This window comes from Stegastes partitus, unplaced genomic scaffold, assembly GCF_000690725.1.
Source record: "Stegastes partitus isolate 25-593 unplaced genomic scaffold, Stegastes_partitus-1.0.2 Scaffold1054, whole genome shotgun sequence".
NCBI classification, from domain to species: domain Eukaryota; kingdom Metazoa; phylum Chordata; class Actinopteri; family Pomacentridae; genus Stegastes; species Stegastes partitus.
Genome location: NW_007578785.1, coordinates 39,246 through 52,036, shown reverse-complemented (window position 1 = coordinate 52,036; position 12,791 = coordinate 39,246). Strand labels below are relative to the sequence as shown.

Here is a 12,791-nt window from a genome sequence, read left to right as displayed (position 1 = left end):
TCAGTTCAATCTTTTTCCTTATTTCTTTGCGACTCCAGCTGATGGTGCACAATAACACAATGCAACACAAAGAAACCTCCAAAAATAGCAAATTACAACCCTTATGTTGTGCATGCTTTGATTCCTTTCCTCTTTTTCTTTTGTCTTTTAATCAGAATCGTATCCAGAAACACATCTCTCTGTTTAAGGCTCCTTCTTTTATAGCATGATGTTGTTGTTTTATTGCATTTTTCTTCCTTTTTTCTCTAAAAAACTCTGTATTACGCTTTATTCCAGCAAAAAGAGCTACATAACTGGGAGATTTTTAGGGTTTCTAAATGCTAGTGTCCATTTTTTCCCCTTTTGTGCATCAACTTATGATGGAAATGTGTTGAATGTGTGTGTTTATGTCAAAGAAAACACACAAATCAGATGTATGACAGAAGCTAGTTGCATTTTCCACAATAGATTCAGCAGGTTAAGAGTAAAAACAAACTGTGTGAGACACTGTTGCATCTATTAATGACGTTAGAGCTGTTTTTCAAAGCAAAAGTCTTCTGATTTTTCCACATTTTTTATTGGGAATCTCCCTTTAGATCAACGCTCACACCCACCAATCAGCAGAATCCACACTGACCTATGTGGGATTTGCAAGAAAACTAGATAGAGCAGATGTCATGACCCCATTTCAATTCATTTTCTGCGTTACACTCCTGAGACATGCAGCAACAGTCTCGTCTAACCTGCTATAAAGCTGCTAATTTAGTGTTAGCAGCGATTTATGAGCTGTTTTATTGGCGCCTGAGGTCTCCAGAGCCATGAGCAGAACAGCAGGGTTAGCAGAAGAAGAGCAGGAGAGGAGTTTGTAGGTAATGAATTCAGTCGCTCCGTCCCAACCTGCCTGCTCGGTTTCAGCACCACGGACAGAAGCAGCTCCGTCACATCTGATGTTTCATGTGAGAAAAAACTCTTGTGTGTGTTTGTTTGTTTGCAGCGTTTGCCGCTAGAGAGAGGAATCACCATCCGGCTGGCAGATCTCATCAAGCGCTCCAAAGCACAGCAGTTCCACGGCCTGATGGGAAGAAGCTCGGGTAAACAAACAAACAAATCAACAAGGGCCTTATTGCACTTTACGGAGACTTTACAGTTGATTTGTAGTAACTCTAGTCGCTACACAAACTCGCTGGTATTTGTTTTAATTTCAGTTTTTATCTCCTCTCTGTTTCAGGTGCGTCTCGACCCGTCAGACTGGGCAGGAAAAGTGAGTAAAATCACATTATTATGTTCGTCTATTCTTCTTTTGAAATCGGCAGCTGGAGGGTGATTCGGTTTCTTCGTGAAAACCTTTTCTTCTTCTTCTTCTCTCTGCGTCTCGTTTGTCAGGGAATAAAGGGGAGATGTTTGTTGGACTCATGGGCAGAAGGAGTTTAGGAGAAGGTAAGACGAACTCGACGTGTCCTCAGTGGAAATAGGATGATTCAGGATGATAATATTTTAGTATGACAGCAAAAAAAAAGTAATTTTCCTCCTTTCTGCACAAATGCTGAAGTGTTGTGTAACTGTTTTGATGGAAAAATGTTTTATTGTGCTCACTTTAATGGTATTTTATCGTTTTTGTGCTTGTTTGAAACCAAAATAATGAAAAATCAGACTTCTGTGCTTTTTTCTTTCAGTCTGAATGAATTAATTTTGTTTTTATATGGGCTAGATATATGACAAATATAAAAATCCAACACATAAGACGTAGATTTAAACAAGACATGAACTACATTTTCATCAAATAATGACAAACATGTTGTGTTTGTTCATATCTAGCAGCTGATTCATCTAGAATAGTCTTGAAGTTTTATCCATCATGTTACCTTTCTCCATATTTTCCCCATATTTAGGAAGATACTTAGAAAATGTCGTAAACTTTATTCAAAAAGAACAATATTTGTGCATAAACCTGAATAAATGATTGAATGAAATGAATAAATCCTGAATTTCCTCTATGGGGATCAATAAAGTATTCTTAGCTTATCTTATCTTATCTTATCTTAACTTAACTTAATTTAACTTAACTTGTCTTGTCTAATCTTGATCTTAATCTTAATTTGTCTTAACTTAGCTGATCTAATCTAATCTAATTCTAAATCTAAATCTTAATCTTAAACTTAATCTAACTTAATTTATCTTAACCTATCTTAATTTATGTTAATTTATCTAATCTAATCTAATCTAATCTAATCTAATCTAATCTAAATCCTAAATCTAAATCTTAATCTTAACTTATTTTATCTTAAACGACAATACAAAATTACAAGGATTTAATTCTCCAGTTCATTTAGTTCACAATTTACTCTTTTTTTTTTCATTTCCAGTTGCACATCTGCATCTTTAGTTTCCATGTATAATAGCAAAATACCAAATGAACACATTTTTCCTATTTGTCATCGTCCCCCAAGAAAGAAAACCTTATACCTCTAACATTTAACTCTTCTTCTCCCCTCAGACACGCAGGAGGAGTGGCAGTCTTACTGAAGATGAATAAACCAGTCACCTCACCAGTCATAACCCATTCAACGTCCCATTCAGTCCTACGTTGTTGATCGACAGGACGGAGAGGCGACGCACTCCGACGGTGGGAGAGAGACGAAAATCTGAAATAAAGCTGCTGCCAATCACCGACGTCACTGCCTGTTCATGAATCTGTGTCTCCTCCGTGATGTTTCAAAACGTTTATGTCTTTTAAAGGAGTTTGCTTATCTCGTGCCAAATCTATTAAAGATCATTACATTAGCCGAGTGCCTCTTTTGTTTTCTCTCCTCCGTTGTAAAAAATAATGAAACTGGTTTGGAAAGTTGGAGCAGCATGAGATAGAAGATGTGGTAAAAGTCACTCCATGATGGCTCAGCAATGACTTGATGAATGAGGCCTTGTTTCCTTCATGGAGCTCTGTGCATCTGCCTGCATCATTTCTTAACCCTCTGATTACCTTCAGATCTACCGACATCTTTTATCTTTGGGTTCAATTTGACTCCAGCAATTTAAACCTCCAGAAAATATCACAATTAAAATCGTTACCGAAGTTTATGTGCAGATATTCCTTAAATAAAGCTGAAAAAATTCTGTGAATGACTTATTTAGAGCCGTTAAACATTAAAGACAACAGGAGGGTTAATTTATTTGGTATCTAAACATGACATGAGGCAGTTTAAAGAAGAGCGGTGATGACTGAAGCAGTGCAGGCTCACAAATTTTCGATTAAAGCGTGGAAAAGTCTTCTCAAAACAAACCTACATTTCCCATAATGCACCTCAGCAGCTTCTCTTTACTTCAATAATCGGTCTTGTGTCAAATTCCACGTCATAAATCTCTCACCATGACTTCATTTTATGTATTTGGTCGGTGGAGACACACAGACGCGACAGGAACAAGCCTCGTAGGTTTCTAATTAAGGTTATAGATTATAAAAGAAAAGTAAACACACGTTTATTTATCAGCCTTTATTTAAACTACACTGAAGCCTTAGTTACCGTACAGCACTGCAAAAACGCTAATTAACCACACAAATAAGAACCCGAGATAAAAAACCCGGCAATAAACGCATTAAAAAGGTAAATTTATCCAATAATAAAACCATTAAAGGATATGTTGTTGTCTGCATGCAGGTGCACAGAAGGTAAATCTGGACTTTCTATCTGCGACGTGATCCGATTACGTGGACGTGTTTGGTCCGGTGCTGTGTTGTAAAACAGCAATTAGGCAAAACGAGCCGGTAAAAACCTCCAACTGCCTTATAAATCGATAAAAGCCGGAACGTGTCAGGCCTCGCGCAGAGGGAGGCCTCAGCTCACAGGGACGAGCGCTACAGTGAATATGTGAAGATAAATCTGAGTTCAAACCGAAGCAGCCGGTGGGCTTTGAAAGGTGAGCTTAGTTTTAAAGATGACACCATTTATCAGAGCCAGAAACAGTGAAAAGCAGAAAGAGATTGAACTAATCATGTGTGGTTATGTGTGGAAAGATCAACAAATCTAAGCTTCAAATTGGGATGTTTCGTCTAAATCACTTTATTCTACGCGTCTCATTCAAACGTTCACTTTAAAACGAAACTGTTTGCTTTGGCTCCTGTGCAAAACAAAACAAAACCCAAAAAATCTGAGCTCCTCAGCTGAACTGCAGGCAGTGTTTACAGAAAGCAGAAAGAAGAAGAGACAAGAGGGACTGAGTTTCTAATAAAAAAAATACCTGATCAGTAAAATAAATACATCTTGGCAGCATACAGAGGAGCACGTTGTTGGAGGAACTAACTTGTCTTGTCTTATCTTAATCCTAATTTATCGTATCCAATCTTAATATTAGCTTAATTTATCTTATCTTAATTTAACTGATCTGATCTAATCTAATCCGAAATCTAAATCTTAATCTTAAACTTAACCTAATTTATCTTAACCCATCTTAACTTATTTTATCTTAACTGATCTGAGGGCAGTGTCTACACAAAGCAGAAAGAAGAAGACAAGAGAGACTGAATTTATAACAAAACAGACTTGATCAACAGAATAAATGCAGCTTGGCAGCATACAGAGGAGCACGTTGTTGGAGGATACATCCAACAGGGTGAAACATGTGTGTAGGGTTGATGCAAAAAACACGATTTATAGAAATAAACATGTGACCCGGCCTGGTCCAATCGTCTGTCTAAAGCATGTAGAGCTCCATTATTTCCCAGCATGTATTTATGGTTTCAAATCCATGACAAATGTCCCTCTTTTTATATTAAAAACGAATCTCCAAATATAAAAAATCAACACCTGTCCCCTAAACCAAACGGCCTGAATAGGGTTGAATTACAAACTACAATTTTATGCATCATTGGCGGAGCATCCCTTTAAATTGTTGCATATTTTATGCTGTTTTGTCAGCATAAATAAAAGATATTTATCACAATCACTGACTGTTTTTTTATATAACACCTCAACTTTTTAAATTTTCTATTAACTTATCGATCAGTTATGCATTAGTGAGCATTAGCTGGTTCCAGGCAACCAACTCTAAACTGACATCTGGTACAAATTTCTTAATCTCAGCGTTGTAATCAAATCGTTTTAATTTTGTTTTCCATCTAATTTTTAATTTTTTAAGCCTGTAGGTTGATTTTAACTTGAAGCTTGTCTTTTTTGGAGTGTTTTCTCAACATAGTAGAAAATTTAGTGCTTGGTTGGCAGAAAGGAAAACGATGCACGTTGAACTGAAGTAATCAAGCTTGGATGGACAACAAGACTCTATATCCTTAAATCCAGTTTCTACGTGTGCGTCTTTGTTTTTCCTTCTCTTTGAGCCCCCGTCATCCATCAGTAACATCTGTAAACCAACCCGGTTGCTCTATAATAAAATCTGGCTTGACGACGTCCACGAAGCAGCGACTAACTAACTACAACAAGCCCTCGTTAGCCATTTGTCTCCATCTTCCTTATTAGCTTTACAAACTGACCAGACCTCCACAATCCTTCACCCCATCAGGGCGCTCATCTCGTCGCCCGGGACGACGGCGCACACACAAAACAACAACACACGTCGTTCGTTTCACCGTTTTGCATTTATTGAAGAGGAAGGTGAGGGAGGAGGAGGAGGAGGAGGAGGAGGAGGAAGGTAGAAGCAAGTACAAAAGCACGACTGAGCTACATATCGATGCCACGCTACGTTTGTGTGTCGCTGCTTTGTGTGAGAACCACAACAGCTCGCTGGTGACTGATGGGAATGCTTTCTCTAAGTGACTCCGATCCTATTCAGACGTGTGTTAACAACCGGCTGCACATCTATAGCTGCCATCGGCACAAGAGGGGAAGACGACGGGGTGACACGAAGAGAAACACAGATGTGATGTTAAAGACGGGCAGGTCTGGTTAAAAAAAAATGAAAAAAATGGCACATTAAGGGAGAAAAGATTCATTTTTTTGTTGTTTTTTTTTGATGCTCGACACATCCCAGAGGCCTTTTTTTCTTGTGACAGAACAATGGTACATTCATTTTTCTGCAGGTCTGTCAATTATCAGAACAGTGACAGCTTTAAATAAAAAAAAAAATTTAAATTCTCAGGCGCTGAAGCTAAAATCTCTCCATGAACAAAAGTCATGTACGAAGCGTCGGCATCACAAGTGTGTTTTAGTACAAAGATTTTTTTTTTCCTTTAAAAGTCCTTCAAAAAAGTAAGTGCACTTCCCTGTTAATGCACTTAAGAGTTGGCAAAAGAAAAAAAACAACCTGCCTACACTTAACGAAGGTCACGAGTAGTTGGAGATTTATCGGACGCAGGTGCTAAAAGGATGAATGTAGTTCTCGGAAACCGGCGGCCCGTTAAGTATTGATTTGAAGTGTCGGCGCTGCGACTCTCCTCCCTCGCCTTAAGACTCGACGAAGACAATTAACCACAAGGGCTGGAGACGAACACGTGGAAGAAACTCGTCCACACGTGGTCGAAAGAAAACGTCACGCACACGGAGAAACATCCTCACGAACGGTTAAAGGCAACTTTTCTTACAAAAGAAGAAGCGAACGAAACGTTTAGAAGAAAAATGTGAAAATGTGGCACGAAAAGCGTCGCGAAGATTAAACGGTTGATTCAACGAGACGTCGCCAAGTGCCGTCCAAAGCTTATGTTTAAAGAGTAGCACGACATTTAGCTTTCTGAGAGTTAAGCTAACTCGTCTGTATGGTAGCAGCCAGTTAGCGTAGCTTAGCACAAAGACTGAAAACAAAGGGAAACTGCTAGCCTGCCTAAAGCCAATTAAATCAACCGGAGAGCAAATCTGAAGCTCATTAGTTCATGACTTGTTTGTGGTTTGAACAAAAAATGAGCCGCAGAAGCGGGTTGCTATGGAATTATTGACTTCCAGAGAGAGTTCGACGCTCTGACGAAAGCTAAACAGTTTGAGTAATAAAAGAAATAAACATCTAAATTCTCTGATTCCAGCTTCTTAAATTTCAAGTTTTCTTGTTTCCTTCTTCCACTATGATGGTAAACTTATCATCGTTGGCTTGTGGACCAAACAAGACATTTGAGGACACCATTTTGGGCTTTTTAAAACATTTTTTCTTAATATATTTTTTTGGATTTTTGCCTTTTTATTTCGAGTTGAACCCACAACCACTGCGTCAGGGACCTTTAGTCCCCGTTTATGGGTCAACTAGGTGAGCTATAGGGGGCGCCATCTTGGGCATTTTTCGCCATTTTCAAACATTTTCTCGCCACAACAACCAAACAACCGATCAGGAAGTTAATCACTAAATTGAAAATGATTGTTAGTTGGAGCTCTGTTTGTAATGATGAGCTTCGTCGGCCGTGTTTCCCTCAAAGCAGCGATTTCAACTGGTTGAAAAACAACAATTCAAGAGTCACGCCGGCTGTTTCCTCTTGCGATCAATCGATGTGATCGATGTAACCTGCTGCTGGCTGTAGCTTCACACGTTGAATACAGACATGAATCAGTCTTTGAGCTTATTTACCAAAATATCGAACGATTCCTTTCAAAATAACAAAAAAAACTTAAACGCTAGTTGCAAAGTTAACACCCAAATGAATAAATATTGAGATTGTCAGTAAATTAAAATCTGCTTTCAGTCAATCACAGTTATTCTGGTAGATTAATCGTAGCAACTGGACGTTCCACCTCTCATCTAAGAGGCTTCATCAGTTCTGACTGACTAGTTGGGGGTTCCACATGCTTGTATCCTTAAGGAGCCATTAATGACTTGAGTTTCGGTTTTAATTGGGTGTTTGTTGCTCCTCCCCCTCGTTATGTGAGTCATTAGTTGAAGGGTGTTCTTCCCAAAGTGTCTGTGAAGATTCTCAGTCATCCAGGTCACAGTTACCCGACTCACATAACGAGGGGGAGGAGCAACAAACCTCCAATTGAAACTCAGGTGTTAATGGCTCTTTAAGGATAGAAGTATCTGGAACTCCCAACTAGTCAGTCAGAACTGATGAAGCCTCTTGGATGAGAGGTGGAACGTCTTCAAGCAAGTTGCTATCATTAATCCACCAGAACAACCACGACCTGGACGACTGAGAGTCTTCACAGACATCACAGTCTGAACAGAAATGTAAAAGACAGACGGGCGCTTCTGACGAGTGACGATGTGCAAAAATGACACGTTTTGATTGAGTCGCTTTCGATAGCAGGAGATAAAAAACCTCTGAAATGGAAATGAATGACTTGTGTCATTGTCTTGTTGCTGGTGGGGGGGCGGTGGGGTTCTCCCTCCTGTACCTTTAAAGAGCTTCTGGACACATTCAGGTCTACATACAGTTTTTAGATAAATATTTATATTCACAAGGAAGCCAGTCCTACAAAGTAGACATTCCTCTACGGTCCTGTACGTTCTACGCAGTTAACATATTATTTTAAGAATATAAATAGCTTTTTTTTTTGTCTCTTTTTCTTTTTTTTTTGTGTAAATCTAGTTTTAAAAAAAACAAAACAAAAAACACACACATTGGGCAAACACAGCTACATATTTCAAGTGTTAACACGAACAATAAAAAAAAACAAAAAGGAGAACATAGAAGCTTCAAATGGGCTGTTCTAGCTTGTATACAGTGGTAAACCCTCAGAGGTAGAAAAAAGTGTTTGAGAACTTTAACAAAAACCAAACAAAGGACACAGAAAACACGGCGACACGTTGGTGAGCTTCGGCACAACTTCCCAGAATGAGACCGGAGACGTCATGAGATAAAAAAAAAAAAAAAAAACAGGGAACAGGTGGGAACACACATCCAGGCAGCTTCCTCCCTGGTGCCGGTCCAGACGAGGCCAGTGGCAGCTATAGTTTCCTGGTTCACCGACGGACTGGTGAGATGGGTTAAATACCGAACACGATGCGTGTTTGTTGCACGAGAGAGAAGCTGATTGGTTCTGGGTTCAAACAGCCGCCGACGGTCCGTAAACGAGGTAAAACATCTGAAACCATCTCGGCTCTGTTGGTGCAGCGCGGTCTGATCTTCACATGATGTAATAAAACAACACAGTGACGTTTTTTTTACCGGTATTGTTTTGTTTTGTTTCAGATCAGAAGCGACTCTTTTCCGGTGGGAACTCTTCGTTTAGTCACGCGACCCGAGTGCCAGATTGAGGTCAGGGCTCCTATTCTTAGAAGTCTGATGCATGGCCGGCCCTCGTCCTGGTTAATCACAGCCGGCTGCTCTGCCAAAACACGTTTTGTTGTTTTATTTATGCAGCCGAGAACAGAAAAGAAACGCGGCGCAGGTACGACTCTGGCCGCCGTAGATTGGATTAGCGAGTGCGTCTGGCGCTCGGCGCTAATGAAGTGTCTGGAAGGAGGCGAGCAAAGACGCACAATTACTTTCATTATTCAGGTGACGAATGAGGTCGAAGCGGCATCAGCGGCCGTCCTGCGTACGCCGACGTCACTGGCTGCTGTGGAGCTCATTACTCTGTGTTTTAACTGGATGTTAAATGTGAATCTCAACAATGTGTGAAATGTACGAACGAATTATTAAAACTCTTGATGAAATATCATAATAATCATTTTCAGAAGAAGTAACGAGGTCATCGTTTAATTTCCTTTGGTCAGTTCTGAATGAGTGACGGAGAACATGTTCGTCCTTTAACAGACATAACTTCTGTCGTCTCGGACTCGATCTCAGCTCTTTGTACAGCGTCTCTCGGTCAGTGCTGCTGTGATGGTACTGTACAGCGCAGTTCACCCCTCGAGTCCAAACCAGGATTAATTAATTAAAGTCAGGTTTTCAAATTGAGCTCAAGTGAAATGATCTTTTTAAAATGGTCTGTTTCATATTTAGATCTGAATGAAGTAAAGGTACGGAAAGAGTTAGCAGCAGAGTATAGGAAGTCTGTTATGGCTTTTTTTTTTTTTTTAGCTAATTTTGAATGCAGCTGCTGCTAGTTTAAGTAAAGTTCATGTGATTGGCTGAAAACTTATTGTCATAGAAAACTAATATAAAAACAAAAAAGAGACTTCAAATATATCTATTCTTACTAACCTGCGTCAGAATGGTAAAATAACATTTTAGAGTTTGACTAAGTGCTTCACAAATTGTTGTTTCATTTGATGGTTTATACCAGTGGTTCTCAAACTGGGGGTCGAGTTATTAAAACGCTCCGCAAAAGTCTGACGGTGCAGAAATGGCGGCGCAATTTCGATGAAAGGCCATTTTGCTTATTTTCCAGCATTCAACGGAGTCCCGTCAGAGGGTCGTTTCACCTACACCTACACAATTCGCTGGGCATGTGTAGCAGGTCGGGACGCACAAAAAAGTCAATCAGCGCCAAGCCCTAAACCCAACAGGAAGTCCACCATTTTGAAAAAACACAATTTTGGCGATTTTCGCTCATTTTCAAAATCTACCTTCTCCTACTGGGAAGGTCATACACACCTGAAATTTGGCCAAGACAAACTACAGGAGGTGGTGATTAAAAGTTAGTCAACCGGTCTGCAAAAGTCTGACGGCGTGGAAATGGTGCCCCCTAGAATTTGGCCACAACGCCATAAAATGCCATAAAACGCCAGAATATGAGACGTGCTGTGTAACTGGCCTGTATGTGCTCCGAATCTCAGCCACAGCGCGTTTCCGCCACGGCCAACACGTACGCCGCTGTGGCTCGCCATTAAACAGGAAGTGGCTCGTAACTAGGCCGCACGTGCTCCAATTTCTACAGAACCCCAACATGTGCGAAGGCTGACAATCGTACGGCGAGGACCCGTCCATGCCGCTTGTGGCTTTAATTATTCTTTGTTGCTCTTTTTTAAAATTATTTTCTTTTGTTTTTATATTTTTTTCCCTTTTATTTGCTCGAAATAAATTCAATTCATTCAAGAGATCAATCTGTGGAATTAACACATTAATTCATGAACAACAAAGTTATTACTCATGATATATTAGAAATTCAAATTAGGGGGTCACGAACACAAACTTTTGTTATCTTGGGGGTCGTGGCTCTAAAAGTTTGAGAACCGCTGGTTTATACGACTGCTCATGTGACTACTTCATTCATAATTACCTAATTAATTGATTATTGACCTCATGCCCACACACGGGCGTGTTGTTTAAGGACATTAGTGCATGAATATTTGTCATTATTTAAAAAAATGTGATCTTTAAAGAAACTTTGAGCAACAGTAGGCTGTGAAGAGAGAAAATCTAGTTTAGCATTTCATCCAACAAGGTGTTTAGTTTGTCTTTAAAGTACTTCAAACCATAACAGTGTCTTTCCCCCCAATGCATTCAAGGTTTTAAGGACATCTTTAGCTGCACTGATGCTTTTTTATATTTGTTACTAATCAGTCATAGATTAGCTGTTACTTTTCATATTACAATATGTTTCAAGTGTTTACTTCTTTTGGAAGTCGTCCTTTGAGGCTTTTCAGTCAACAGAGAACTGGTTTGGTTTCGGGCCACAATCAGAAAAAGTCTAAACGTGTTGGTTCCCAGTGGGAGCCGGATTCCAGTCGGGTCTGAATCCTGATGACGAATAGTAGACGTGAAAACAAACCAGCAAAGTGTTTGACTTGGTCATCTGGAAAAAAAATCTACTTTTAGCGTCACTGTGGACATCTGCTGCGTTACTGCAGAAGCTCGAAGGCCTCAGAAAAGTAAACTGTGTGCAGAACAGAGAACAACTTGAACCCAACTTAGACCGTCTCAGCGGCTGCTTGAACCCAGAGGAACGGCGGACTGTAAGTTACTGTAGCTGCTGAAAGCGTTTAGTACAGGAGTGTGTGAGGGTTTTAGGCTCAGGGTCTGTGAGCATGCCAGTGTACGGAGAAGGATCTGTCGGTTTGTGTGTGTGTGTGTTTCTCGGGGTCTGGAGTGTGAACGGGAAGGTCCTTTACGTCCCTTTAGGCGGGGTCCATTTTAAGGCTGTGGGGTCGATGGTCTTTCCGTTGCCACGTTTGGTCTCCTTGGCCTTCCAGTCGTCGATGAGGTCCTTCAGATAGAAAACATCCCTTAGCGGTGGAACAGAGACTCAAACTTCAACAATAACAAATGAGCTGCCACCTACATACCTGTCTCTTGAGAACCAGGTGCTTTCCCTTCCAGTACTTGAGCATCTGGAGGGACTGCAGTGTGCTGACAATATCCACCGGGTTCACTGCTGTTTCCTGGCTGATTTCTGTGAACATAGATAAGAGTTAAAAGGGCCGAACAGGACTTTCTGATCAGCAGCTCGAGAGTCTGCAGCCATATTAGCAACTCCTTCTTCGGTTAGCATGTTAGCTAACTCATTAGCTGAAGCTAAAGGGAGCAGCTTTAGCAACAGGCTGAACATGTGGCATGGGTAATTAAAAATGAAACTTCTACTTATGTTATGCATCATGAGTGTGGCTTGTGCCGATTCTCTGAAAAACATTATCTCCAAGTACGACCGCGTTCTCAGCTCTTTGTGAAACATCGCAGTTTAGTCAGAAGTAATCAAAAGGCTGTTGAATGATGATTAAAAACCCACTTCGTACATGGTTTGCCAACCTCAGCAGTCAGAGCACAGAGATGCAGAATCACGGTAGTACAGGAAGATTACACTGAATGCAGAACGGGATGACTCACAAGAGCTATTTGTGTTTCTCTGTGTGAGTTAAAAACATCTTACAAAATTTAGAATATCTTGAACAAGTTTTAAAAAAGGTCAAAAGAAGGAGGACAAAAGAAGATTGTGGCTGTGAGGGAACAGAGCGTTACTACTGGAGCTGGTCACACTGATCTGGTTGCTGTCTGACTCTGGTGGAAGTCTATTATTTAATGTGTTTGTTACCCTCTATTTACTGTGATATATGAATGTGAGGTTTTA

The 12,791-nt window shown here is 40.2% G+C and overlaps 2 protein-coding genes across 2 annotated transcripts in view; one reads left to right on the top strand and one right to left on the bottom strand.

The window, feature by feature from the left end:
* The window catches only part of LOC103367483 (protachykinin-like), a 5,557-nt gene extending 3,055 nt beyond the window's left edge, over positions 1 to 2,502 (top strand). The window contains exons 2-5 of the mRNA XM_008295513.1: positions 974 to 1,070; positions 1,208 to 1,240; positions 1,363 to 1,416; positions 2,474 to 2,502. Coding sequence (XP_008293735.1) covers positions 974 to 1,070; positions 1,208 to 1,240; positions 1,363 to 1,416; positions 2,474 to 2,502 — 213 coding nt within the window. The remainder of the gene's footprint in view (positions 1 to 973; positions 1,071 to 1,207; positions 1,241 to 1,362; positions 1,417 to 2,473) is intronic.
* An 8,772-nt stretch (positions 2,503 to 11,274) lies between these two features.
* The window catches only part of LOC103367482 (histone acetyltransferase KAT7-like), a 19,531-nt gene continuing 18,014 nt past the window's right edge, over positions 11,275 to 12,791 (bottom strand). Inside the window, exons 13-14 of the mRNA XM_008295512.1 lie at positions 12,013 to 12,137; positions 11,275 to 11,933 (exon numbers count right to left, since the gene is read on the bottom strand). Of these exons, the coding sequence (XP_008293734.1) occupies positions 11,835 to 11,933; positions 12,013 to 12,137 (224 nt within the window). The 3' untranslated portion in view covers positions 11,275 to 11,834. The remainder of the gene's footprint in view (positions 11,934 to 12,012; positions 12,138 to 12,791) is intronic.